General features: G+C 42.8%; 2 protein-coding genes across 4 annotated transcripts; one reads left to right on the top strand and one right to left on the bottom strand.

Annotated features, from left to right (window-relative positions):
* Positions 1-10,136, top strand: ggps1 (geranylgeranyl diphosphate synthase 1). The gene is made up of 4 exons (XM_086122014.1): positions 1-342; positions 1,305-1,402; positions 1,768-1,838; positions 8,403-10,136. The coding sequence occupies exons 2-4, from the start codon at positions 1,330-1,332 to the stop codon at positions 9,180-9,182; spliced, it is 924 nt and encodes a 307-aa protein (XP_085978140.1). The 5' UTR covers positions 1-342; positions 1,305-1,329; the 3' UTR covers positions 9,183-10,136.
* Positions 2,180-27,618, bottom strand: b3galnt2 (beta-1,3-N-acetylgalactosaminyltransferase 2). Of its 3 annotated transcripts, XM_086122013.1 has the most exons (16): positions 27,353-27,618; positions 26,826-26,952; positions 26,435-26,535; positions 20,857-21,056; positions 20,654-20,749; positions 20,480-20,590; positions 20,325-20,403; positions 19,769-19,952; positions 18,206-18,331; positions 17,963-18,122; positions 17,833-17,889; positions 16,745-16,883; positions 13,873-14,002; positions 9,078-13,172; positions 7,541-9,011; positions 2,180-2,701 (listed from the first exon to the last, which is right to left on the bottom strand). In XM_086122013.1, exons 1-12 carry the CDS (start codon positions 27,462-27,464, stop codon positions 16,746-16,748), a joined length of 1,491 nt encoding a protein of 496 aa, XP_085978139.1. In that variant the 5' UTR covers positions 27,465-27,618; the 3' UTR covers positions 2,180-2,701; positions 7,541-9,011; positions 9,078-13,172; positions 13,873-14,002; position 16,745. The 3 variants fall into 3 exon arrangements, with proteins under 3 accessions (XP_085978139.1, XP_085978137.1, XP_085978138.1); XM_086122011.1 differs by having other exon boundaries at positions 7,541-13,172; XM_086122012.1 differs by having other exon boundaries at positions 2,180-2,704; positions 7,541-13,172.
* Between the last annotated feature and the right edge of the window lie 42 nt (positions 27,619-27,660).

Genomic DNA, 27,660 nt, shown 5'->3' on the forward strand with positions numbered 1-27,660 from the left:
GCTATCGGGCAATGTTACTGTTTCCGTAGAACACACACAGCTCGACGCGAATATAAATGTAGCTTCAGCAAGCTAACTGTTCTGACAGCAGACATTATATGCCCAGTTCCAGAGCTAATATAGCACAACATCCCATGACTTGGCTGTGTAGTCGATTACTGCATCATCGCGAAGTGAATTTGGCAGTTCTGTCGTCTTTACCGTATTTAACCAAAGTATTACATAAAACCAACCCGGCAAGCGCGTTGGCGTCTCGTTAGTATTATTTTGCATGCTAACGCAAGTCAACTCGTGTGGCTAACAGGATCGGCCAGTCACCATTCTGATATCGGAGACAACAAGGTAGGTAGAACTGAAGACAATTGTCGACACTTCGTGGGTTTTAAATTATAGACGTGACACTTTTCAATTGGCAGAATCGCGAACACAGAACAGGATAAGTAACAGAAAATTACTAATATGTATGATTTTTAAATCCGAAATATGTTATATGTGTAAAATACTCGAGTTTGTGGTCTTGAAAAGGCTTCGGAATTCCCGGACGTTTTTATTGAAATGAATGTTGAACAGATTTTCTCTTTCTCCTTGTAATACAGTATATTACACACGTACTACTACTACTACTACTCATAATAATAATAATAAAGCTGATCTTCATAATGTCTTTTGGTTTTGTACTCATTTTGATCATCCACTGATGATTACAATGACATAATTCATTCGAGTCGACCATTTTTATTTTCCTTAGTATTTTTCTTTAAAAGTTAATTTTTAATAACATCGACTGAGGCCTAAAATTATTAGTCCATTTCATGCACGTGAATTGAACTGATTTTCTTCTTCATGCATTGTTATGGGTGATACCATACCACGCATCCAGTCCCGTGATCAGTTAGCATCCATTCATTGCAATTTCCTTCCATTCACAAACATTTTTAATACTGCTTCCTGATCCCACCCACCCAATAAATGAATAGACTTCTTGTATTTGGTTCTGATTAGGAGTATATGGTGAGCGTAAGTACTACATAATATAATCTTTTTAGTGTTTACTACTTTTTTATAGGGTTTTTGCAGCAAGTGGTGTTAAGTCTAGCCATGTCTCACAGCGATTGCTTTTGATTATTTTAAAGTTTAACATTCCAAACACCGATGATGTGTGCCATGTTGTTTTATAATCATTACACTGTAAAGGTCCCAATACACCTATTGTTCACCTAATAGACCACTGCCATCATCAATCAGGTTAATGCATATTCAAATTTTTTTGTTCCATTTTCATGAAAATCTCTTTCTTCCCTTAGCAAGACATTAAATAGTTTTGAAGTGATGGACGGGGAGCCAGGAGCAGCCTCAGAGCGAATTCTCCTGGAGCCGTACAAATACTTGTTACAACTGCCAGGTGATTTCCTGCCAAACTTCACAAACACCACTATCACTGTCTTTTGGAAATTTCAAATTTATAAATTGAGCACTGGGATGTACTATTCTTCCGTATGTGAAATTCTGTACAAAATGATATTCCTTCTAACATTATTTTTCGGGGGTCCTGCTGCGACTGCCTACCAGTTAATTTGCATTTGAAGTACTCCACATGTGCAAGTGGCCAACACATTCTAATCAATATGGAATCCAGAATATGAAATCAACACCAGACATGTATTGTAAGAAAGCCTTTTTTCCTGTTTTCTTAGTGAGCTGATCATTTCACATCTCATCAAATAGATACAAATAATCAAACCACTTTTTTCATTGTTGTCTCCTCAGGAAAACAAGTACGTACAAAGCTTGCACAAGCATTCAACCACTGGCTCAATGTTCCAGAGGAAAAACTGCAGGTGAGTAATGGAAACGAAATACTAAAGCCCCAATCCCACTGCATGGCGAACAATTGCGAGTGTTTTCAAAGGCAGCGAATGTTGCGTTTGTCAGGGTTCAGTGATGGTTTTGTATTGAGAACAACTGAATTTGTGTTTGGGGAAACTGCATGTGAGAATTTACAGAATTTATTTTTCATTAAGGATCAAACACAATTTCAGATAACCAGAAATTCATTTCATCATTTTCCATTCAGTTTCAAGTTCCTTCCTTCCATCCATCCATCCATCCATCCATTTTCTAATGGGAGGAAACAAGTTAGATTGGCAGCCACGTTTGTCACATGCCACATTAATAAGACTAAGAATAAGAAAACCTTTATTCATCTCACAATGGAGAAATTCCCAATTTACAGCAGCAAAGTTGTGAAAGGAACAAAGTAGAAGAACAAAAAGTAAAGGAGCTGCTGTAAAGGCAGCCACTCTCGCGGTGCCAGCTTGAAGTCATAATAACATAATAACAAAATAATACAACACAACACATAAGACACAGAGAGTCATTCAATCTTTTTGTTTGAAGCAGTTATGGTTGAAAGAGGAGAGGATCAAAGTGTCCTTTCATCAGTGGATCAGGGACGTCATGCTGAAAATGTGCATACGTCTGCTACAAGCTAAGTTTTGAAAGCAAACAAGCTGCAGCGTCCATTGATGAAAAAAAAAAGATTGGCTCACATCGCCTGTCCCATGTAAATCCGCTTCAATTCCAAGTCGCGACTCCCAGTACCACATACGCATCGGTGCTCTGCGCTGACACTCCTTTCTTCTCATCGTCGGCTCCCCGAGCCATCCATCCAGCCGCAGACTGTCCAACAGCACCAACCTTTCTGCTAAACAAAGCGGGGCTGTGAAAAATGCTGCCCATTTCAGGCCCAAAAAAACACAACCACCCGGCTGTCCAGCAACGACAGTCAAATGGCACCGACATTCCTCCCAATCAAAATCAGTGATGTTATACGCGTGCTGCCGAGAAGGTGCAACCACCAAGCACAGATTCTTCTCCTTTGACGAATGTCGTGGCCAAAAAAAATGCTGAAAACAATCCACATCAGGTCCACACGACGTGACAGCAAACACAATGTGACAAAACAAAACACAAAAACAACAAAAAAAGCAAGGCTCTTGAGAGCACTTGCAGACGGCTGCCTACTCGGGCGCCATCTTGGACTTCATAATCTGGCAGAATCAGATTTATTCCACCCATGACTCACTCAGTATTACACAGAGGCTGTTTTGTGGACAACAACTGCAGCAGAATTTCTGGAGATAGAGCCGCAATGTCAATAGTTGGGATTATTTTCAATTTAAACCTGTTGTAGCCTCACCATCTGAAGCACCAAAAGCAGCGTGAGGTCTTTATAAACAGCTCTCTCACATTATGACACAAAATCAACCGTTACGAAATTCTGAAAACGTCATTTTTGTTGTCTTCTTTGATTCATGTGCCATGAATCTGCACAATAGCACGAGGAGAAAACACACTTTTCGAAATCACATTCAAACACTTGCAAGATGCGTCGTTTACAATTTCCAGTACCTCACAGCTGTTGTAAATTGTACACAATTCATGGAAAGCATTTAAGGAAAGGCAAATTATAGTACTTTGTGAATGAATTACAGGTAATGAATTAGGGTACTGGGAATGGCTCCCTTTAATGCGATCGTGCAAGTCAATCAAACGCTGCTGTTTTTCTTCAGTCAAATTACATTTGGGGGAGCTACTAAGGATTCGGTAGGGTTTTTTTTTATTGACCACAACTATTGTGCTATGAGCTTTACAGTGCCAGTGATTAAAAACTAATGTTGTGCCTAACTGCCTTTGAAACATGGGACACAAACTTGGAGAGTTGCGTTATCGTTGTAAATGACAGGAGTAAGTTGCCTGTCAGATGCGGATAAATCTGCTGTTCAAAATGTTTTTCTTGTAAATGTAAAAAAAAAAAAAAAAGATAAATAAAATGCATATCAATCTCCCATTCGTCCAATTGGGGGTGCTATGTGCCTTGCGCTTGAGCTGTTGATGTTGTATTGTTTCCATTGTGAGGACTTGCCTTCCATTTATTTACACGAGCTAGTTCCTCACAGATCAAACAATCAGTTGTGGGACGACCTCTATGTCGTTTGGATTTTAAAACAAATGTGCTTATATTAAATGGTGGCAACATCGTCAACCTCATTAAAACTGCACAGGCAAATTTTTTGGAGGGTAACATTTTCACATTAGTCGTGCACACATAAGGGTAGTTCGAGCGTGGGTTTTTTTTTCTCCCCCTCTCCCTCCCTTGTTTCTTTCTGACTTTCGGGTTGAGTGAACGCTGGCGCGTTTTGGCTGCCGCTGCTCAACCCGTATTGTTTTGTGTTTTTTGTTATTGTAAAGTGTCCTTGGGTGTCTTGAAAGGCGCTTATAAATAAAATCTATTATTATATTATTATAAGAATAAATCAGATGGAATTACCAAAACAAAATTACCATAATGTATTGAGAATAAAGCGCATTTCTTTGCAAAACAAAACAAAAAGAAATCTCCAAAATGATGTGACAGATTTACGTATAATATAAGTTTCACCAGTGCTCACCATGGATCATGATTGACTCGTGAGTGGATATTTGTCTAGAAATGGGTCAGGATGAGGAATAAGGAAAACATGTATAAATAAAACCAAATTGATTATCCAATGTCATGTTTTGGATAGAAATGTGTTCCCTACACTGCAAGCTTACATCAGGAATTGGAGACAGCTACAAGGCTGGCTTACGTATTGATAGCCAAACTGTGAGCAAGGTCAGAGAACATTACACTCGAAAAAGTCTGAACTCAAGAAATTCCAATCTACCAAATTGCTATGCGGATAATAGTTGAGTGTGGATATCATCAAATCGCAAAATACCCGAGAGCAAAGTAAATACAGCTTTCGAGGAGCATTAAAAAAAAAAAAAAGAAAATTGTGTGTGTGGGGGGGGGGGCTACAGGGGTACAAAATAAGTGCATATTATTCTTGAGAAATTACAGTACCGTTTGGAGATGTGCATTGGATGAATAGCGTTGAAGGAAGGGCAAGGGGAAGATTGATAAATGCAACTCAACACCATTTAAGGGGTGAGTTTGCAGTGTTAAAACCAAGACCAAGATTTGAATGTAGCCTTACTTCACTAATTTACTTGAAGAAAGAAAAAAATCTTGATCACTGCTCGCTGAACTGTAATTTTGCTTATTTGTATGCATATTTTTCCCAGAACTTTTGGTCAAATTTGTTATTAGATATTCGACATTAGAGGTTCCAAGGTACATTTACCTTACAAGATGACATTATCGGGCAGAAAAACTCTGCATCCCACAAGGCATTTTACACATCATGCTGCCTCACATGTGCCTGCTTATGTGCCTCTGTGTTCCACTTCATATTTGTTTCGTGTTTGCACTCCACGCGACCTCCACGTGTTGATATTATAAACAAATCTGACTTTAGTCCACTGCCACAAGCCCTCTAAATCCAATTGCTGTGAATTATGGCACAGCACCCCCCCCCCCCACCCCTTTGCGTGGCACTCGGTAAACTCCCACTGAACCCATCACGCCGACTGAGAGCGTACCTCTCGTCATCATTAGCGCTATGCTGCCAAGAAGGCGCTGCCATGGAAACAAGTGTGCCTTCAGATAGATGAAGGGAGTGACATTGGTGTACCGTGTCATTCATTTGGACAGTACATCAAGTCTATGATGTGTGTCTGTGCAGTACATGTTGAGGTTCCCATTGTACTGTTGCCCTTGGTCTGTTCCGTCCAGCGTTGCAAAATGCTTAGCTTCACAAAATTCTATATTTCAAGAGCCATATTCTGTGTTCATCAAAGTTAAAGTCGAGTAAAGCGCAGTTTGGCCGTGACTGGTATTTTTCTTGTGCTTACTGAGAAATTGATGAATTTACTTTACATCAGGCTTTACTCATTTTTATTGAGCTCTGTATATTGTTTACGTTTTTTTAATTTTATAAACGTGTTATTTCTGACTATGTCTGCCGTTTCAAGCTAAGTGCTGTAGTTCAACATAACTGCAGAATCACGGCCTTTGTAAGACATCGCTAAGAATTGGATGGCAGTCACATAACTTGCGGCTACACATAAATGTTGGATGGTTTAATCACAAAAAATATCCATATTCAATTAGTCAAGTGGAACATTTAAGTTCCACTTGGCATGAATCAGATTGTACTGCAGTGGGGCCTGAAATGGACCCAACTAATTTATTCTTTCCCACAAAAGCGCCTGCTTCATGTGGTCAGAACCAATTTGATTGGTCAGTCATTTAATTATACTCATCGTGTACAAAATATCCCCTCACACTATGCGATGAACTAGTTGGAGAGCTACATACGAATCCGTCGTCAGGCAGCACAAGTAGGGAGGCTGGAGGTACTGTTTTTTTGTTTTTTGTTTTTTTTTTTGCATTTGATTGTTGGATGTTCCGGGTCTACTTGTGTACAAATTTGGGTTACGCCGACACCGTAGGAACAGAATGGCGGAATAACCAAAGACTCTATGTATTGTATTTTAATGCGATGCACTTTGAATAAGTCAGTCAGAGGCGTGAGGCATCATCCGTTCCATCCACTGCCCTTGTAACCCTGCTTGTGCAGGATCCCGAAATGACACGAGGACAGCCTGCTCACAACTGACTGCCTCTCAGTATATTGCACTGAATGTGCTTCTTTGTGGCAAAGACATGTCTGCATTGTTAATAGGTCGCTGGTTGTGGCTTTGGCAAACTGACTTTCACAGTCGGCAAAGTGTAGTGCTAATCAATGAAGACTTGTGGATCAGTGAGGGCACGCAGCACATTGGCACCGGGCGGTCTGACGAAACATCGTCGGCGCCGCTCTTTTTATCTTGGAGCCGTCATTGATGGAAATTTTGGATTTGCTGTGGCGGAATAGGTGGTAGGGATGAGCAATTTCTGTTATTTTGCCTCGTGAAACGAACGTCACTTGTTAAACGTCACTTGGAGAGAACGGACTACGTCACTCATCCAATAGTGTCATTCAAGATTCAACATGTTCAGTTTTAAGTGCTAATTAAGGAGTTCTCAAGATGTGGTCTGCAAAATTATTTGCAGCACACTATGTTGTGTAATTTAAAAAACAGGGGGGGGGGGGCAGATCTACAGATGTGTGGCAGTAAAACACACAAAACCAAAATTTTCTCCCTCCCTTCGCCTTGAGGCAATTACAAACTCTGATATCATAAATCTGAGTCTTTGCACGCGTACAGCATTTCGAGCGCCGGCATGCTCTTTTCTAATATAAATTCGGACAGGTGAGGCAAGTTCACCTTGGCAAAATATTTGAAAGCATGTCACCAAGCAACATGTTTTAAACATGTCGATAAACCACTGCAGTTTGCAACAAACTGTATAAATGGCACAATGCTACAGAATCTGAAAGCGGTCCACTCATGTTGTCCGTTTCTTTACAGGAATTAAAGTCCCTGACGGCGATTAATAAAAACTTCATTTGTTTCGGTTCCTTTAGCTTCATTTCCTTTAATTCACTTTCTATTAAATGGGAAATGGATAATTACCTTGAAACATTCAGAAAAACAAAAAATAATGGCATTTTCGGGTATACATGGCAGTGGGGGTTTTTTCCATCCCAGAAAAGAGAAAATCGCTTACCTCGGCGACAATTTTAGCTGTCACTTCAGTCTTCAACAGAGCTGCCACTGTATTAAAAAAAAAAAAGACAGGATGAATGCCACAGCACAGGTATGCATAGTAGTTACATGTAATTGATGTTATGATTATGGGGGAGCCCTTGAAAACGAAATGTTTGAGAACTGCGGTCCAAGAGCAGACCGTCATGTGTAAAGTGGCTCACTGAGAGGTTTCAGGGTCAAGGAAAGATTGTGTTAGGCAGCCGTGGTCATCTGCCTGACCCACTGAGCCTCTCTTTGTGCAAACGGCTCTCACTCCCACCAGCCTTCAAATCACAAGGCCAGCATTTGACTTACTACTCTGTGTCTCGTATCCTCTCAGAGGGGAGGATATTGATGGTTCCATTTTATCATTCAACATCAGTGTCAACATTTCCAGACTGGTTTGGATTTTAGGGATTAAGAATACTAATAGTAGTTTTTTGTTTTTGTTTTTTTTCTTAAGATGAGGATACCCCAAAAGTTAGGTTAGGGAGACACAGTTGTACTAATAGATTTTCATACTATGGGAGTTTCGGAATTATTGGAATTTTTCAAACTTTGCCTGATCAATTTTTGCATTCTCTTATTTGTGTTTTTCTGATACTTTTTGTCTCCTAATGCTAAGTAAGGCGCTTTTAGGACGTGAAGAGGTGTGCAGTCCTGCATCCGCTAATTATGAGTGTGTAAGTGTAGAAGGTCACTCACCATTTGACTGTCAGTACTCGAGTGTAGCTTGGCGCCCTCTGGTGTGCACAAGTTGTAGTGCATCAACATACCTGTACACGCCAAGTCACACCGGCTCTCAAGAGGTCACTTGAGTTTTTGCTGTCTTCTTAATTCAGGTGATCATCGAAGTGACCGAAATGTTGCACAACGCCAGCTTGCTCATAGATGACATCGAAGACAACTCCAATCTGCGGCGAGGCTTCCCCGTGGCCCACAGCATTTACGGCGTGCCATCAGTCATCAACTCTGCCAACTACGTGTACTTTCTGGGTTTGGAGAAGGTGTTGACGCTGGAGAACCCCGAAGCCGTGCGCGTGTTTACCCGGCAACTGCTGGAGCTGCACCGCGGCCAGGGCCTGGACATCCACTGGAGGGACACGTACACCTGTCCCACGGAGCAGGAGTACCGCAACATGGTGCTGCAGAAAACCGGAGGTCTCTTCGGCCTGGCCGTGGGCCTGATGCAGCTCTTCTCCGATTGGAAGCAGGACTTGAAGCCCCTCCTGGACACGCTGGGCCTCTTCTTCCAGATCCGGGATGACTACGCCAACCTGAGCTCTCGCGAGTACAGTGAGAACAAGAGTTTCTGCGAGGACCTGACAGAGGGCAAGTTCTCTTTCCCCACCATCCACGCCATCTGGTCGCGTCCAGAGAGCACCCAGGTGCAGAACATCCTCAGACAGCGCACCGACAACTTGGACATCAAGCGTTACTGCGTGGACTACCTGGAGAAGGTGGGCTCGTTCGCATATACCCGTCAGACTCTGCGAGAGCTGGAGGCCGAGGCTTACCATCTAATTAGGGCGTTTGGGGGGAACCCTCAGCTGGAAAGCCTGGTGGAGCTCCTCAGCCGCATGCATCGAGAGGCTGAAACGGAGTCAAAGGCTGAGCACTGAGCAGCACGTCAGGCTAAACCGCTGTGACCTCCTCCTCCTCCTCTTTGTCGTCACTCACTCCGCAAGCCTTACGTCCACGAAAACACTCGTTATCACAAAACTGTTAGAACATTAGACCCCTGGTGGAAACCAATCCAGTATGCGTCCTGCCCCTACGGTCGCTGTGTTGGAAATGTGTTAAAATGACAATGCCACTGTTCATATCTTATTAAACTGTAGCCTCCATGTATCTTGGTGGAAGCAAAGGCAGCCTGTGTTCAGAAAATATGCTGAAATCATGACGCGGCTGTTCAGGTTGTAATAAACACTCCGTGGAAGCAAATGCAGCCCATCTTTTGAAAAAGTGTTCATTTCACAATTTGGCTTTGGAGGAAATTATCCGTGTTTGCTTCGAAATGTGAAATATTCCAGGCTGGCTCAGGTTTCTTTGTGTGCCGCAGACATTGAATTTCCTACCATGGCCACATACGCTGTCATCATTGTGTGAATGAGGTGACATTTTAAAAGCCCTTTGAGTACCTTGAAGTTAGAAAGGCGCTATCTAAAGGGAAAGCCATTTGCTTTATAACCAACGGAGTGTTTTGCTGAAGTCCATCTTTGAAGCACGTGGATGTTTGGAGTGCCTTAACTCATTCACTCCCAAAGACGTTTAAACGTCTTTTTAGACTTGGTCCAGAATTGGCTGGTACTGAATGAGTTAAGAGACACGTGGCTCTTATTCATCAAGCCGCCACAGCTCAAAGAACATCAAATTGTCCACTTGTTATGCAAAATATTGCTATTCCATTTAACGTAGTGTGATTTTTTTTGAGGGGGGGGGTCAATATTTCTGTGCGTTTCTCAGTGTTCATCATTGGAGTATCATATTTCCATTATTTTTATCATGCTCACAAAATTGTCAATCTTTTACACTGTTATCAGGCAACAATTAAATAAAGATTCTTCAAGAACGTTTTAAGGTCTTGCAGGTTTTGTTGTCCTCAGGGGTCATATCAGTTTTCCTCTAAACCCATGAAGAGAAATAGCGCCATCTAGTGAACAAACATTTCAAGACTGCAAATGTTTAATGCATCTGAATTCAAACGGGGGCAGAACGGTGTTGCATCCTGGTTAGCTCTCAATACTGAGGTTTTGGGTTGAAATTTTGGTTCAGGTCTTCCTGTTTGAGGTTTCTTCGGGTACTTCATCTCCAGGTTCCTTTCGCATCCCAAAAATATGAATTTTAGAATTAAAAAATACAATTGCCATAGATGTCAATGGTTGTGGACATACATGTGCCTTATATGCTCTGGGTCAACCACAAATGTGAGAACAAGTGTGACAGAAAATAGATGGGCAAGCATTTGTCTGTTTCTTATTCAAGCCAGCTCACAACTGCAAACACTAAAAATATGCAAATACAAACTTTTCAGCACAATATAACCACAGAATGTACGTGGTGCTGCACTGCACACAGGTCTTTTTTTTTTTAATCCAACAGAAGCAGCCACGTCAAAAAGCCTTGAGTGTATTCAATGCTGGTTTGAACATGGCTGCAGTTTTGCAGCAACTTTTGTCTGAACTCATCCAACTCGTGCCCGTGTCTTTTCATGTCTTATCAAAGCTCGCCTTCTCTTCCGTGGTACTCCCACAATAATTCTCAAGACTTTGTCCATTTTTTTCCTAAAACAGGAGGTGAAAGAGAAGCCATTTGCTTTGTTGTTTGCTCTGAGCAAGTGTGATAAAATGCAAATAGCAGAAGAGCTTGCTTGAGTCCGTCACAATCACTCATCAAAACCCCGCCACGAATCACTTTTTTTTTTCCTCTCTCATGGACACAGAGATTGATTCAGGCATGCTGGTGTTTGCGTGGGAACCAACAGACCCATCATCCTCGCCCATTCCTTGCAAGATTTGGTTATTTATCATCAGGCTGCGCTTTAAGGACAGAGATGGAGAGTTCATAAATATTCTAATGGAAACAAACCCATTTTGTAGCTCAAATGACGGGCCAAAGTGCTGAGTAGATTCAATTCAACATTCGTCAAACAGTGCAACTTCTCCATTGGCACACAACTTGAAAGATTCCGAATAGGACCAACATCCATCCATCCATCCATCCATCCAGGGGCACAATTGAGGGAATCCTCTCAAGGATTCATAAAGCTCTAATTGATTACAGTACTGTACATAAAATACACCGTTTTGAAATATGTATACAAAGTAAGTAAATAGTCTGATGAAAAGTTGATACTTCTCTCTTCACATTCTATTTCTATATGTTAATTACAATTCCCATTGATGATAAAAAAAAAACGTAAAAGTGGACTTCAAAGTTCAGAACGTGTGTATGGGACCGATTACAGTGGAGCCCGGCAAATGGCGACCAACAAATAGTGACAATCCGCAAAGAATCTGCGGGTGCCGGAGCGTGAGCATGTGAGACTCCACCGCATCCGTTTTCATTTCAGGTCATATTGGGGACCTGTCACTCTCAAAGTTTGGGAACATATGAGGTCAAGTTTGAACTTTTCGAAGGCCAAGCTGATGTTCATGAATGTCTTGTTTTGCTTAAAAAAAAAAAAATAAAACCCCCCAAAAAAACAAAGGCAATTTGTCTACTTTTCATGCAGCATGAAGGCCATCAGACAGCATTCACATTGGGCCATATCATCCCGTCTGCTTGAATCAGAAACGGTGTGTAGCCCTTTCCTGAAATTGGTCATATAAAATGACAGTTCATGGATTTATTGTAAATAACAAAATGGCAAATATTAGAAATAAAAACAATGTTCTATTTAATATGTCTCATATAATAATGATTCAAGTTATTTATGGAATCGTTAAAGTATATATAGTTAAAAATCATAAAATTAACCCTTTCAGGGACAGCGGTCACTCCAGTGGACATGTTATCAGGTTACAGGTGCATGAAAGGGTTGTAGGTGAGAATGCATTTTAGTGTTGAAATTAGTTTTCCAAAACGACTTAACGTACACATTTTGACGAGGGATGTGTGTTTCGTTGACGTCATCTAGAAATGATCTCGATGGTCTGTCAGTTTGAAAAATCACATAGGGCCCTTCATCCAAAATTATTCTGCCGTATAATCCATGAGCGAGTGTTTTTTGTTTTTCGAAAATCATCCCCCAGCATTCCAGGTGTGCCTACAACACGTTCGACTAAATTTTGTGATAAAGTGTCTCTCATCGTAATGCATCTCGACTATGTGACAGGGTATCCGAATGCATCAATAGGCATGAGAGTCACTCAGAAGACAGCTGTGAGGTTTGACACCGTACTATGACACAGGCTAACGACACTCAAGAGCACTTGATGTATAGCCATTAAACAGCCTGATTAATATTCATGCCGTTGCACCCAGAGCAACATGTGCTTGCGCATATTTTTACCAGCGCCCACTTGTTTGCAAAGCCTCCCGTCTGCCTCATCGCATCCTATTTGGGGTAAGGAGGAATAATTAACTAGTCACTGTTTTCAGTCTTCATTTATCATACGGGAAAAGTTTTTGGGGGGAAACGATCGCAGACGTACACTGCCAGAGCTCATTTGCGATCCTCTTCCGTCTGTCACTCACCGAACCAATTATCACGCACACGCACTCCCATTGCAGAAGCTTTGCCATACGACTGCCGCAGGAGTCGTGTGGGCTTATGAAATACGATTCACTCGAGAGAAGCGTTGCATTGACAAGCAATGAAGTCTTTACGGAATATTTCCACGTGACCCGGTGCACTGCGTGCGCCACACATAATACGACTGTGATGTGAAGATATCGGCAGGCAGCGTGGTGAGGAGATGCTTATCTTCCGAGTGGGAATGAAAGTTGTGATGGTGCGTACATTACCTCCTCATTCCCGTGAGTCATAAACAGTCAGCAAGGCTCTTTTCGGGTGTCATGAATAAATGATTTCCTCCTCCTCCTCCTCCTCCTCCCAGAGAGCCCCACACATGGATGGATGAGGGTGATTGACAGCAGTGTGGAATGGTCTGCATGAGTACAAAAGATGTTCAAATAGTGATGCAAATGGCGGCCAATCAACACACTTTAGGATTGACTCATCAGGACTGGAACAGAAAAAGTAGCATCATTTTTGTGTAAAGCTGTATTAGAAAACCGAAACCAATAACGGCGGCAATAAAATGGACAGATTATTTAGTCATTTATCAATAGCACAGCGTATCCACGAAGTTACTTTGCAAATGCAAAAATGACGACAAAAGCAACTGAGAGTACTTTCTGTTAATCGCGTTTGTTCAATAGACTTTTTGAAGTTTTTAATCGCACTGCATTTCCATATTTCCGGTTCTCTGTTGATGAAATAGGTTGCTTAAAAGAAAAAAGAAAAAAACAAGGCTAACCAAATGGCTACTTGAAGTGCACCGCGGTTTGTTGAAACTACACCGGATAGGCAGACTTAGCGAAACCACACGATTACGTAAGACAACTACCGCAGCATCCAATGTAAAATAAACTGTACATGAATATTCAATAAATGTACCAACTTCAATATCTCCTTATTTGAGAATAATATTTGTCGAGTCATTTGCCTTTGTGATAAATGTGTTAAACGGAGGCAACGGACATCGTGTGGCCCATTCTAAAATGATTTTTAAAAATGTAGTAATCATCATCAATCTGTTTTCTTTTGATTTTCCTCATTAGGATAATAGATAAGGTGGAGCCTACCCCTTTGTGGCTTTAGGTGAGATGAGGTGTTCACCCTGGAACGGTCGCCAGTCAATCGCAGGGGGACACAGACTATATCGTCAATCCACCATTCCAACTCACATCCACACCAATGGGCAATTCAAGAGTCCTTTTGAGAATAAATGTTAGAGGGTGAAGAACAGTAACTTCATCAGCACTGGGAAAAATATCTGGATGCTTTTTAAAAAAAAAAAAAGAAAAAGAGATGTTTAAACTAATCTGCAAAACGCATTCAACAGAATAACATCATTTGGTAATTGAGTAATCAAAACAGCATCTGATCTAAAACACAGTTGGAATGTTTTCCAAGCATAGCTTATAAAGTAGGTTGACCAGAAGTCCGTGTTAGGCCCAGACACGGCCGCTTCTGGACATCTAAAAATGACATCGGGCAGGGATTTAAAAATCATTCTTGATTTCGTTTTCTTAAATCGACATATTTTTTGGAACGCATGTTCTGTAATAAGAAAGAAGTAGAACCATTTGTGCAAGGTGGGGTGGGGTGTGGTGCGGTCTCGTGTCTACCCGTTGCAGCATCTCCGCTATATTGGCGCGATGGCTCCGAGGGTAACATCCTTCGAGTCAGAAAACCCTAATTGTGTAACACATTGATTTATCTTGTGTGTGAAATGCGCCACATTAATAAACGCCTCGACTTGGCTTTGACGTCTTGCTTTCCCCCGGCGTCTCTCCTTCATCCGTAAACGAGCCAGTTCATCACACGGCAAAAGACACTGTGACTGCAACACTTTTTTTTCAAAATATCTATTCATGAGACGGAAGGCCCAACGAAAAAGGCCGAATTAGACTTGCGAATGGACACATTGGCCAAGCGTGTAGGTGGACACATTAAAAGAGTGTTGGTAATTTAAACCTTTTACATCAGTGTTCGCTGGCGCTTAGGCAAATGAAATAAGTTCATCTCCTGAAGAAGCACTCAAGCACAAATAAGAGCTTTCATCTGCGTGTTATTCCCTCGTTTCTCTCTCACTTCACCAAGAAGACAACAAAATCGTGATGGGGGGTGGAGTGTTCCTTTATGTAAGCAGGCGACTAGAACGCATGCGGGTGGGACTTTGCTATCTCACTATAAAAGGAGGTTGAATCTCAAGGGATGGACGGCAGTTTGTTTAAATGTCAGCTTAACTGCAGGAGCGCATTTTTAGGGCAACATCTCAAACAAAACAAAAGACATTTCATCTCAAAGTAGATACATGTTGAGCATGCTTGTCATTTATGATTATTATCTCAGGGCAAAACACCAGTTGGTATGGGAGCAGGCGTTCAAAACTCAAAAGTGAGATGCACTTTCCAGGTCCGTGTAAATTTGGATAGTGACAGAGATTTTGTCTTTGTACTCACTGAGCTTTTGCGCCAAAACATTGCATTTACCATTTTGGAGTTACAGCCATTACAGCTTTGTTGTTTAGTCTACAGCTAATGGACATCATTTCACTTGCTGCTTGTTTGCAAGTCTTACTGCCTACATTGAGCAAAAAGCCTGATCCATAGTGTTGAGATCAAGTGATTGAGTGAGCCATTGAATAGCATGACATTTTAATTTTTTATCCTTGAAAAAGTCTTGCATTACTTTTACATTAGATGTGGATAATCATCCATCGGCATGCGCCAGTGTCAGGTTATTAGCATTTGGCTGAGTGTGAGCAGATACATCACATAATTCATCAGTGAACTAGTTAGTCTTGGTTTATGTTGTAAAAAAAAAAAAAAAAAAAAAAGTGATAACTTTTTTTTGGGGGGGGGGGGGGGGGGGTTCGCCTTATAAACCACCTATTAATCCTCCGACATTGCATTTGAAGGTGTCTCTTGATTATAGATTTGAACAATGATAAGCCTCACTTATCCAGTGTGATGCGATCTTCAAAAGTTGCTTTTCCTTCTGAAGGCTAAGGGTGATGGTCCAATACATTTTTCTTAGTAGAAAAAATTTTTATAATAATTGGAATATTACAACTAGTGTGCTTTCCACTTAACGGAAGAAAAAGGTGACGGCAACAAGACCCGCAAACGAGAAACTAGAGTCGGCAACCCCTAAAAATAGATGGGATTTGCATAAAATAGCCGCTATTGCAAAATGCCACGTTTTTGTGAAACCTCTTCAAGCCGAAAGTCTACACTTCAGTCGCGTTCGTTTTTTCTTCTAAATCTGTGGAGGTGAAGAAAGAAAAAAAAACATAGAAATTCACCGTCACTGTCAACCAGATTTGAAACAAAGTGTAAATTGTTCCGCCCCCAAAATATTCCACAGGTTCACGATTGATGTCTTAGGAAAACAACCAGCACGCTGCTTCAGAGTGATTTCCTATTCCTTTTTAGATATAAAAATGGACTTTGGTCGCAAAATGGTGCATCTGCTGATGGTGGACCTTCACAGTTGTTAAGCTGGAACGCAAATAAAATGATACCAGGGGAATGTGGATCCAACAAGAATATAAATGTGCATCTTCAGCTCCAAAATACACAAGAAACATTTTCATCTCTTTTGACATTTTCTTTATGTCGTGCAAAGGAGTCAAGTTTCAAAAGTTTGCCTCGCAAATTGTACAACGATTTCTCCACCGATAATCTATGCTGCTGTTACAAATACAATAAGGCAACGTCACTATCTTGCACGACGACAACCGGGTGGCAGGACGGTAATGACGGGCGGGGAGGGCAAAGAATAGCAATATCATCTTTTCCTTTTTAAAAAGTTTGTGCCAAGTAACAGAAATGATCAAAACACTTCATGGCAACACAGTGAGAACTTGGAAACAACGAAATCACAATTTGAGGAATGGAGAAAAGCGCAGAAGCCTGAATGTCACAAGTACACAGTGTGATTCCAGACCTTACTGTCCCCAGGGACATCCACAGGGGTCACCGCACGTCCTCTTCCTGTCCCACATGGCACGCAGCTCCTCCGCTGTGTGCTGGGGGGACGACAGCATGTCCAGGTAGCATTCTTTCTCACAGAGCCAGCTGGGGTCCTGGCCAGGAGAGGAGTTGCGTTAACACGGCCCGTCGCCAACTGTTTGTTTTGCTGAGTGAACACGCCGCAAACAAGCCTCCATGTTGGGGAGATTAAACAACACGGTGACAGGCCGCGGTGGCATTCAAGCACAGAGTGTTTAGGTGGGGAAACATCTGCACTCGCTTGTTTGAACATTTGCATGACATTACCTCCACCGCGGAGGGTGTTTTTTCAATGCCCTTTCTTTGTTAGGGCATCGTTCAAAGACAAAAAAAAAATTGCCACAAAAGTTTGTGGTGGGTACAGGGTCAATTCAATTACGTGTTGAAATGCACTTCCATGCTTGTTTAGAAATATGGCATTTTCTCACATTGTCCTCAATGTCCATATGAATAATGCATGACACTCCATGCAGATGGTGAGTATTTACAAAGGTACGATTTTTGTGCAGATCCAAATTTGGATTGTTGTCTGCGCTCCATTGAGTGGCATTCGAGTAATTACATCCCCCTTAGGATGTAAGCCTCTAGTCATGTGCACTTAAATCCTGACAAACCCTATTTCGTTGCATTTTCTGCACTGCTAGATGATCATAATTACATTCTGGACATGATTCAGAATATATTTGGGATACAGGGACTCATTTTATTTGAAAATATGTTCATCTTCTCTCTCCATACACGCATGGTGAGAGCCTGTATTTAAATGCAAAGTGTATTTCCATTACCTAATAATAATAATGCATCGTCTCACGTGTTACTGTCCAGTTTCCAATGAAGAAAAAATACAGTGTGCATTGTCCACTTCATATTTTATTTTCTCATAAACGGATTGCCTGCTGTGGAAACACATGATGGTGACAATTTGACAGACTGAGGTGATTTTTTTACATGCATGAGGTAAGGTTTTGGCAATCCAACAGAACCCTTCGCTAGCTTCCAATTTATGGGTTTGGCAGATTTTACCTGATACTTCTGTGGTCCAACAGCTGCCATCCAGATGCCCATGCTCACGTCTTCTCCCTATGACGACACGTTTGTTAGCTCACCTTTCACATGTGCCCTCCGGCAAGGTGGTCGATGCGCAAGGGGCTACCTGGTAGGCCTTCAGACTCTGCGCGTTTGTGGCGAGCCACTGCACTAGGTCACGTGACACCACGTAGCCAGATCCGCACGCAAAGGCCGGGTAGGCGGGACTGGCATACTCGAGCTCTTGCCACTTTCCGATGCGATCCACTGCCCAGCTCTGTCTGAAACTGGGTCAAGCTGGGGCGTGACCTTTGGCCATCGTGCACAAACACGGTATCATGTAAAACCCCGCCTAGACGTCTGTACTTACTTCCCCCACCAGAAATGGCTACGTTTGAGACCCTTGTGCTCGATCTTCATTAAAACGGAGTCCACGTCGATGTAGCAATCATCATCAGTCTTCAGGAGCAGACTAAAGTCAATATTTGCCACTGACCTGTCAAATTGGGAATGAGTGGATTTTCAATAATGGCGATACGATAAGAGCATTGCACACAGCCGCTTAAAACATCAGGCCAGAGCCCAAAAGGTGCCTTGCCAACACTGACATTGATAAATGTGATACTATTGAGGGAAAAGACAAGAGTCGGGAGACAAGTAGACTTAACGGATAATTCTCTTTTCACACAGTAAGGAAATTTGAGATGATGATTCAGGACACACAAAGGGAAAGTGGAACTAACATGCAGAAGGGTGGCCCTCTGAAGACTTGAGAGGATAGCGTGACATTAACTGTGAAAATCTCAGTCAATGCTCCAAAGGCAAAAATGTACACAAAAACTTTCACGGAACGAACTGATAGCAAATTGCATGTGACCTCAGCAAACCTTGAGAGAGGATTAATTATATTTTGGGGCGGGGTTGAATTTTCTAAATTCAACCACAATAGTAAGCATTTTTTTTTTTTAAAGCAATTACTTAGAGGAACTTAGAGCCTCTGTCTGACCTTACTGCTCATGGTACAATGGCTAAGCCCATCGCACTGACCATTCATTGCGTGTGCTCATTAGGGCGAACTGGAGCCTATCCCAGCTGACATTAGGGGAGAGGCAGAGGACACCCTGGACTGGTCACTAGCCACTATTCCGGTTTCCTCCCACCTTCCAAAAACATGCGTGGCAGGTTAATGGAGCACTCTAAATTGCCCCTAGGTGTGAGTGTATGCGCGGATGCTTGTTCGTCTATGTGTGCCCTGCGATTGGCTGCCAACCGGTTCAGGGTGTCCCCCGCCTCCTGCCCGATGACAGCTGGGATAGGCTCCAGCATGCCCCGCGACCTTGTGAGGACAAGCGGATCAGAAAATGGATGGATGGATGGATTTAAACCAACATCGCTGTGGGAGCAGCACGGAGTCACACACACTATATTGGAAAATAATCAAATGTGACTGAAGGAGCAAAAAACAGTGCACTGCTACCAGTGAGATCTCGGAAGTCTTGAGAGGTGCGGCCTTTGGAAAAAGATTGTTTCGAAATATGTACAAAAATGGAGCCAAACGTGGGACAATGCATTTGTGGTACAAACATCACAGAAGAGCAGCACATGGATGACAAGTGACATGAAGCAATTAGTGCATCTGCTTTGTGGCAGATGCAATGGTAGTCCTGTCGAAAGTGATATTTCTATAGAATGAATAGCCCACCAATCCCTTAACAAGCTGCACATTTCGTCCTTTGATTGATTAGGCCTCACTCTGGGAGTGTTTAGCTTACGTCTGGATAATTGATGACACACAGTGGCACTGATTGCAAGTATGCCTCCGACAGCGGGACGCTTGTGAGGCAATGACATACTTTCATTTTCGAGGTCTGATTTCCTTGGAGGGCCAGGGCAATTTGGAGACGGAAAGCAGAGTCATTAGCACTTGCCGTACCATTTGTAGAACTGAAGCAGTTTGGAAGGCACGTTCCTGTAGGTGTCCACCACATCTACGAAGACCATGTCGCCGTGCCTAAGGCTCTCTTGTTTCAAAGCGGCATCCTCCTGCCTCAGCCCCGAGGCGTGGCGCTCCATCCTGGCTGGACGGCCCCACAGGTGCTCACGCAGACCGTTCCTGTCTGAGTCACAGCAGGTGGAGAGAGCTTGGGTGGTAGAGAAAAAGTCCACAAAACATTTCAAAAGGCACCGCTGCTGACTACATGAGGGCGTGCCGCGTTGATGCCTGCTGGAGAAAAATATGTGAGGGGGAAAAAAACTGGTTGCAAGGTAGTACTAAACGGCAAATCTAAAACAGTTTCCCTCAAAGTAGCTAGAATCGGTTTGGAGCTAAACTAAAACCTGATGAGCCGCAAAAGTGTAAAATCAATAATCGAGCACAAGATGAGCGGTGGGTGAGAAGGTAAGAGCCCTGAGGCTGAAAAAACAAAACAAAAACAATCTCTTCAAGCACCAGAGAAAAAAGGTTTTGAAATGTTGACACTGGGACCAACCGTAAATGGTAAAGGTGAAACCTCCAGCCAAACCAGGAAATCCAAGAGCACTTCTGTGGGGCAGTACGCCTTCTGCAATCTGTGGTTTCAAAAACAAGCGGGACATGAGCTTGCTTCTTAAGCTTTAACCCTACCTGCTGGACTGTTTTACTTACAGACGAGAACTTAAGTACGCCTCCCCCATCACTGAGCTGCACACATGATGAGTTGACTGTGGTCAGTACGTCTAAGTCGGAACTCTCCCACACTAGCGTCCCCTCAAAACCCTGGATAATGAACACAAGTTGTTTTCTCAGGGCCTGTGTTGCTGCCATTTGAAAAACACCTACCTTGGGCAAGATGAACTGCTCCACGGGTTTGTACCATATACCGCTTACGAGGGTCCCTGTGCTAATGGCGCTGAAGCGAGCAGTTACTATCGCCTCCTGCAAATAAAAACCAAAACCAAAAAAAAAAAGACAAAGCTGCTCATTAGGAGACTGTGAGTATTTCCACATGGACAGCTTGTAAATCAAGCAAGAAAAGTAGCTACCTCCTGATCTAGCTGCAGGAGCTTTACAGTCACATTGCTCTTCAGTTCAGGCTGAGTGCTTCGGGGAAACACCCCCAGCCTGGTAATCACCACCGGGTGGAGCACCTTAAAATCCAGGGCGACAGCGGACACATCAGAGGGGACCAGCGCCATCGGGTCGGACACCATCACGATTTCTCTCTCTGCATCCTGGCCTGCCTCTGAGTCAGAGGGCACAGAAAACACTACGTGAGCGTGATTACAATGCCAGCATGCTGAAATTCTTTATTTTTATTTTTTTTAAGGAAAGACCAAGTGACAGGAGAAGAGAGATGGCCCCTGGTAAAGTGATTTCACCGTCAAAAAATTGGACTCAAAACTGGGTGTGAAGTGTAGTTAATGCTGAATTGTAAAAGAGTCACATTGAAATACCGGAGATCAATTAAAAGATTGAGGCTATTAATGGTAAGCGGGCTACTGTTATGTCGAGTTGAGCAAATGTTTTTCAGTGCTGAATGAAAGTGAAAGGTGTGCGTGTGTGTGTGTGTGTGCGCGCGCGTGCGCACACACAGGCTGGATCCAGCCACTTTTGAAAATAAACCAGTGATGTTCAAAATAACCACACAAACCTAAATGCAACACTCTGCAACAAGTATTTTCTTTGTTTTTTGAATGGGGACCTCCCATATGTTCATCGGCTAAGATCATTAAATATTTGTTCAACACTTTTCTTGATGATGCGGGAAGAAACTCCCCCCAAAAATAATTATAATAATTAATTTAACTCAGGGGTGGCCCGGTAAGCCCAGTGGTGTTAGCACGTCGACTTCACAGTGCAGAGGTACCGGGTTCAATTCCAGCTCCGGCCTCCCTGTGTGGAGTTTGCATGTTCTCCCCGGACCTGTGTGGGTTTTCTCCGGGTACTCCGGTTTCCTCCCACGTTCCAAAAACATGCATGGCAGGCTGAGTGAACACACTAAATTGTCCCTTGGTGTGTGTGTGTACACGTATGGTTGTTCGTCTCTGTGTGCCCTGCGATTGGCTGGCAACCGGTTCAGGATGTCCCCTGCCTACTGCCCGAAGACGGCTGGGATAAGCTCCAGCACCCCCCGCGACCCTAGTGAGGATCAAGCGGTTCGGAAGATGGATGAATTTAACCCAGAGGGATTGTCCCACTGTGTTGTCAAAGTTTTTTTTGAATGAAATACGATGACATCCACCACACACGTGGGGAGGTACTGAATCTCAAATACACCAAAATCCCATAAAACTATCTGCGCACAGTTATATGTATTTTAGGTAGTCTCAAATATGGTCTCCTTTTTGTAACCAAACTTGCAGATGCGCTGGGGGGCGTAGCGGGAATGCCCAGTGAGGCGGAGCGCGTCTACCAAATTCACAAACACTGAATTAGACCGTTGCCCCGGCACGAAATATAGTATTGCAACTTCTTGAAATATTTCAATCACTGAAGTATCGTTTTTTTTTCTTGTTATCCAAGTACAAGGATACATTAATCTGAAAACGGCAAACAATTTCAAGGTCATAACATAAAGAGACAACATGAGGTGCAATTTAAAAATATAAAAAGCAGCACGGGAAGACGGTGTAGACTTATTAAAAAAAAGTGTGCAATGCTAACAACAATATGAATTTATGATTAGTGTAGTTTTGAAGTAAACTTCAATTTTTTTCACACCTTTTGAATGAATTTTCAGTGATTTAAAGTCATGGAAACTGTATTTTTGTTTTTTACATTAATATTGGAATGAGTAATTTGCAACTTGGATGGAAAATTCTGCCAGAGATTGTCACAATGACAGAGGAGGCGGCGTGGTGCTTTGTTAAGGCTCCACACAAAGGGTGCAGACCTTTGGAAGATAGATGCTCAGCAGATATCGTTGTTGTAATCAGTTCCGAAAAGAGTCTTTGAAAGCCTTCTGTGTGTCACATCCACACGATATTGAGAATTCGCAATTAAACTGAAGCACAGTTACAGGACATGTCCTGCAGATCTTGAGAAATACTCGTTTTACTTTAGAGACACGTGATTTCCAAGACAAGCCGCGTGTGTTCGGTCGGCGGGCACAATTACAGAAGAGCGTCCTGACATTTTGCAGTTAACAGTTTAGGACCAACGGCAATAACCTGAACGAGACTTTTACGGCTCTTTTTGAGAAAGCAATTTACAGCTATCAAAACGAGCAGCAAAAATCCCGAACAGTGTGATGGGCTCCATAATTGGCTTTTGCAGGAATGTGTCAAGATGACTGTTTTCCGAATTTCGTTTCGACAGACCGGACCTGAAAACAATTGTGAAAATGATTGCGGAGTTCTTCCGTGTCCCACCGAGTAAAGCGGGGAACAACTGCACCATCCATTTCTTTTATATACACTACCCGCCGGTCAGCTGACGTTTATCCCAGCTAACTTTGGGCAAAAGAAAGCCTGGACTATTCCGCAGCCATTCAAGGCGGAAAAAACAAATTTAAAAAATTGTTTACCGAGGTTTGAAGAAAAGCTGCAACCACAGCAAGGTACTCTGGTCATTTATTTCTGAGGCAAATTAAAGCTGTTCTGAAATATTGATAAAGCCTGATTTTGGTTTGTGATCAATTATCGGCAAAACATTTACCGTGCACAAAGCCAATTAGGATTATTTTGTCTGCCCATTAGCATGCAGATGGGATTGTGTCATAAAGCAGCTATCAGTCCTACTTTCGTTTGTTTTGAGTAATATAAGATGCAAATGTAGCCTCGTTGATGATGACTATGTATTGATGTATTCAGTAATGTTTTTCCCTTAATGTGCAAAACAAAAACCAAAACTAAATACACTTGTGCAATAGTCACCAAATTGTTTAAAAGGTAACTCCTGTTGTTTCACATTTCCACGAGTCATTCTGTATAGTATTAACCCGGAGTTTATCGCAGGCTTGCAGGGATAGCTTTAGTGCTAATTAAAATTCCCATGGATAGCTATACAGTGTATTATTACTGAGAAAATGGTGACAGAAATTCATTATTGAGGGGGGGGGGGGGGGGGTGTAAACAAAACGTTTTTTTCTATACCTGCAGTTATTGCAGGCAGAATACATTTTTGTCTTTTTGGTAAGTGTTTTTCTGGGCCAGTGTAACTTTACCTGACAGCAGTGCGTAGTGGAGGGAGAGTGAGGAGGGTGACCTTCCCAATCTCACAGCAGGCGTATAATTTGGATAAGTGAGTTTGGGGTGAACCAATTATTTTGGCCAGCCTGTTTTGATGTATGGGACAGTTTGGGGATTTCTGGGTTGGTGAGGGAGTTATACCAGTATAAGATGCTGAAGGGGAAAAAGAATTTAATAACAAGCCTCAAACCGGGATTGTCCTTGTTGATGTTAAAATCCTTGAGTTGCCTCTGCAGGTCCTGTAAAAGCGTTGGCGGGCCTTCTTTAGACATCCGTACAGTGTTAGCCCAAACTTTCAATGTGCCATAGGTGATACATTTTGTAAAAAAAAAAAACAACATCAACAACTTGGGATCATGTGAGACAGCATATGTTTCTTCAGCAAACCTGAACAGTCAGTGGTAACCAGGTTAGCAGTGAAGATTGTGAGGCTGAAAACAGTTTCCCCAACCCACAAAGTCACTTATTAGTTTTTCATGTTTTACATTACACGGGGAGGGATTCAAATGGTATTAAAATTGTATGACAGTCAATGTTAAATAATGTGTTGCTTGTTGATTTTTATTACAACCTTGTCATTCTTTATTTAGAGTGTAGACTGTGTTCTGTTCTGACTTTCAAGTACACCACATTTTACCACATCACCCAAGCATGAATGATTGCATCAATACGTCGAGCGTGGAGGCAATCATCCTGTAACACAGCTTGGGTGTTAGCAAACCCTGGGTTCCTTGGACAGCGGCTTTCAGCTCATCAGCGGCAAAGGCATTGGTGGTTTTACAGCTTCCGCCTGGCAAAACCCCATAAATTGTCAATGGGGTTCAGATCTGGTGAGTTTGCTGGCCAATCAATCAAATGATCTATTACAGGGGCGTCAAAGTCATTTTCATCGCGGGCCACTTTTTAGGTACCATTTTCCTTGGAGGGCCATTATGATTGAAATCATATAAAGAAGTCAAGAATAATAGTTTATGGAACTATTGTTTAAATGATTGTAATGGGGTGGTTGGCAACAAAACAATGCTTACAACATCTCTCTCATTTATTACACATGAGTATTTGAAAATTTGGTACATATTTTAGCAAGCTTCATGGAATTTGCCATGTTTGAATTGCTTGCGTGGGCCACATAAAATGATGTGGCGGGCCAGATCTGGACCCCGGGCCTTGACTTTGACACCCGTGATCTCTGGTCATGGTTATTTTTACCAGCTTTGGGTGTTTCTGACAGTCATAGCAGGTGCCAAGTTCTGCTGGTGTATGACCCCAGCATCTTGTCAGCCCAAAGTGCTCTAAAACATATTGTGTTAATTATGTCCTTTGGAAAATAGGGAAGCCCAACAGCTGTAGATGATATGGCACTCCAACTATCACTGACAAGGAACCCTTACATTTAACTCGAAGCAACTTGGATTATGTGCCTGCCACTCTACTCTTCCTCCAGAATCTGGGTCCTTGATTCCCAGATGTCATGCAAAATTGAGGACTTTGGACCATTGAGCCATAGTACGGTTCTTGTTCTCCTTAGAGTTCTCCATGCACTCCCCCCAGGTTCAGTCCATTCCTTAAGAAGGTATGTCCCATTCTAGAATGATCACACTGATGCTCCTGCATAAGATGCTTTTTAACACCCCCCCATCCCCATTTAATTTGCAGGCTTTCTGAATGTTTGGGCTCTACAAACTTTACCTTTTATACTATGTGGATGAAAAGCCATTACTGTAAATGTTCTTGCCGCCGTGTCTCTTCCCTAGCAGTACAACCCGTGCAAATCGGATAGTTATATGACCAAAATCCTTGTGATTAATGGAGTACAAACAGACATCTTTAATCAGCTTTTACGAGTCTGCTTACTGATCTGTATATCGAAGTGAATTTACAAACCGAGCAATGTCCTTTAGGCGTGCGCATCCGAGCATCAAAGCATAGAATCCGATGGTGCTTACAGATATTAACACGGCTGGGGAAAAGGTGTGGACAAGTGAGACGTTACCGCCTTGGCCCACGAGGCCGACAAAGTCTATTCTGATTAGCCATAATCGTGTTTTCATGAAGCCAAGCAGTGGTGTGCCTGACAGAAGCTGAGAGACATAAACAATTACCATCCAACTGATGCTGAGCTTCTTCAATGATTTCACACGATGTGTTCTCATGCTTCACATTGTATGTCACAGATGCAGCCTAAGCAGTGACATTGACCGTGGATTTCATTCTTTCACTACTGCTAGGCAGAGGAAATGTAAAAGTGACCTTGAGCTGCGAGGTGGAATAAAAGATGTTTTGCATCTATTCAGAACGCACATTCAGTCTGCTTCTTTCTAACTCAAGTCACCGCTCGATACTGACAATTGGACGTGCAAGCAATAGATTGCACCCTCAGTACCGATGCATTTAAAGCTACAAATTTGTGTTGATGGAGTATTTCTGTTACCTGGCTTGGTGATGTTGAGTAGGGAGCAGGAGTAAGGATCTTCTCTGTCCTCCTCTGGGATGGGACATCCATGTTTACCCACGATAAACTTCACCCCCACTCTAGAAACAAAGACATGCAATTGTTTTCCAAAAGCTTGCCTATCGGTCCACTCCCAGTTACCATGGTTACTAACGGGTTGCCACAAGGGTCATCATGCTGCATATATGATCTTGGTTTCGGAGGGGTGGCGGATGTATACAATATTGCCAGCTGGTCATATAATGAAAATACACCAAGTTTGTTTGTTTTTTTGTTTTTTTTTTTGCCAGCTGCTTCGGGCATTGTTTTCCCTTTAGGAATCCAGCCTGGGAGAAAATAAAAACACAAGATGGAGCTGGACCTTACTGACCTCTGCTTGAAGTGAGGGTGCTGGTGCAAATAGCCCAGCCAGGTGTCCCTTATGGCTTGTCGCAGTTTCGAATGCTGCCTGGCTGATAAAACTCCCACCAGAACTTCATAGGACGGTACCGCCCCATCTGCATTGGACAAAACACATGCAAGCACGAACAGTTTGCCGACAGAGAAACTAGAATCCATCAGTTAGAATTTGTAGTACATACTGGAATGATTTGACAGGAAGCGACCGAATGAGAGATGCTGAGCTCGCATACACCATCTAGCAACGCCCCACCATCGCGCAGCTGTCACATATTTGCAACTTGCAACTAAAACACGCACTATGATGTAAGCTTATGCATATACCAGAAGCGTAAAGTCCGTGTCGCCTTTTTAGCGACACAAACCACCACCAACAACAATAACAACAATAACCGACGAAGCGAGTCGGCGAGAGCAAAGTTCGTCAAACGCGCGACTGCGTCCAAAAACTTGCCGGGCTCCGAGGGGGTGAAGCCCCACCGTCAAGCGTCAAAGTACCCGAGTGTTTGTCGTCGTCTTCCAGCGGCGTGGAGCACCGTTGCTGAGCCAACCACAAGTGCACCAGTACGGCGAGAGCACAGGGCAGAAGAACCAGAGCTAGTCTCCGCATGGACGGAACGCTTCATTCACCCGAAGTGGAGTCGAGCTGAAGCGCAGAGGAGGCTTTTCCCGGGCGGCACTGCGCGCACTGAAGACGGCTCGGAATGGAAGGTTCATTTGAGTTCTGCAGCTCTCACTCGGAATACTTCTCAGCACCGCCTCACGTCCGCCTCCGACGCTACGAGAGCTGCACCAATGGGTGACGA

Source organism: Hippocampus guttulatus, chromosome 10 (genome assembly GCF_054856545.1).
Source record: "Hippocampus guttulatus isolate MCC_2025c chromosome 10, RoL_Hgut_1.0, whole genome shotgun sequence".
NCBI lineage: Eukaryota > Metazoa > Chordata > Actinopteri > Syngnathiformes > Syngnathidae > Hippocampus > Hippocampus guttulatus.

What these genes read in the sequence shown, in the direction of transcription:
- b3galnt2 (XM_086122013.1), bottom strand. Translation starts at nt 27,464, where the DNA reads ATGCGGAGACTAGCTCTGGTTCTTCTGCCCTGTGCTCTCGCCGTACTG. An exon ending in TCCTGCAGCTAGATCAGGAG is followed by an intron (nt 20,750 to 20,856) that starts GTAGCTACTTTT and finishes TTTTATTTGCAG; the next exon opens with GAGGCGATAGTAACTGCTCG. An exon ending in TTGGACCACAGAAGTATCAG is followed by an intron (nt 16,884 to 17,832) that starts GTAAAATCTGCC and finishes TCTCCTGGCCAG; the next exon opens with GACCCCAGCTGGCTCTGTGA.
- ggps1 (XM_086122014.1), top strand. Translation starts at nt 1,330, where the DNA reads ATGGACGGGGAGCCAGGAGCAGCCTCAGAGCGAATTCTCCTGGAGCCG. An exon ending in ATACTTGTTACAACTGCCAG is followed by an intron (nt 1,403 to 1,767) that starts GTGATTTCCTGC and finishes TTGTCTCCTCAG; the next exon opens with GAAAACAAGTACGTACAAAG. An exon ending in TTCCAGAGGAAAAACTGCAG is followed by an intron (nt 1,839 to 8,402) that starts GTGAGTAATGGA and finishes TTCTTAATTCAG; the next exon opens with GTGATCATCGAAGTGACCGA.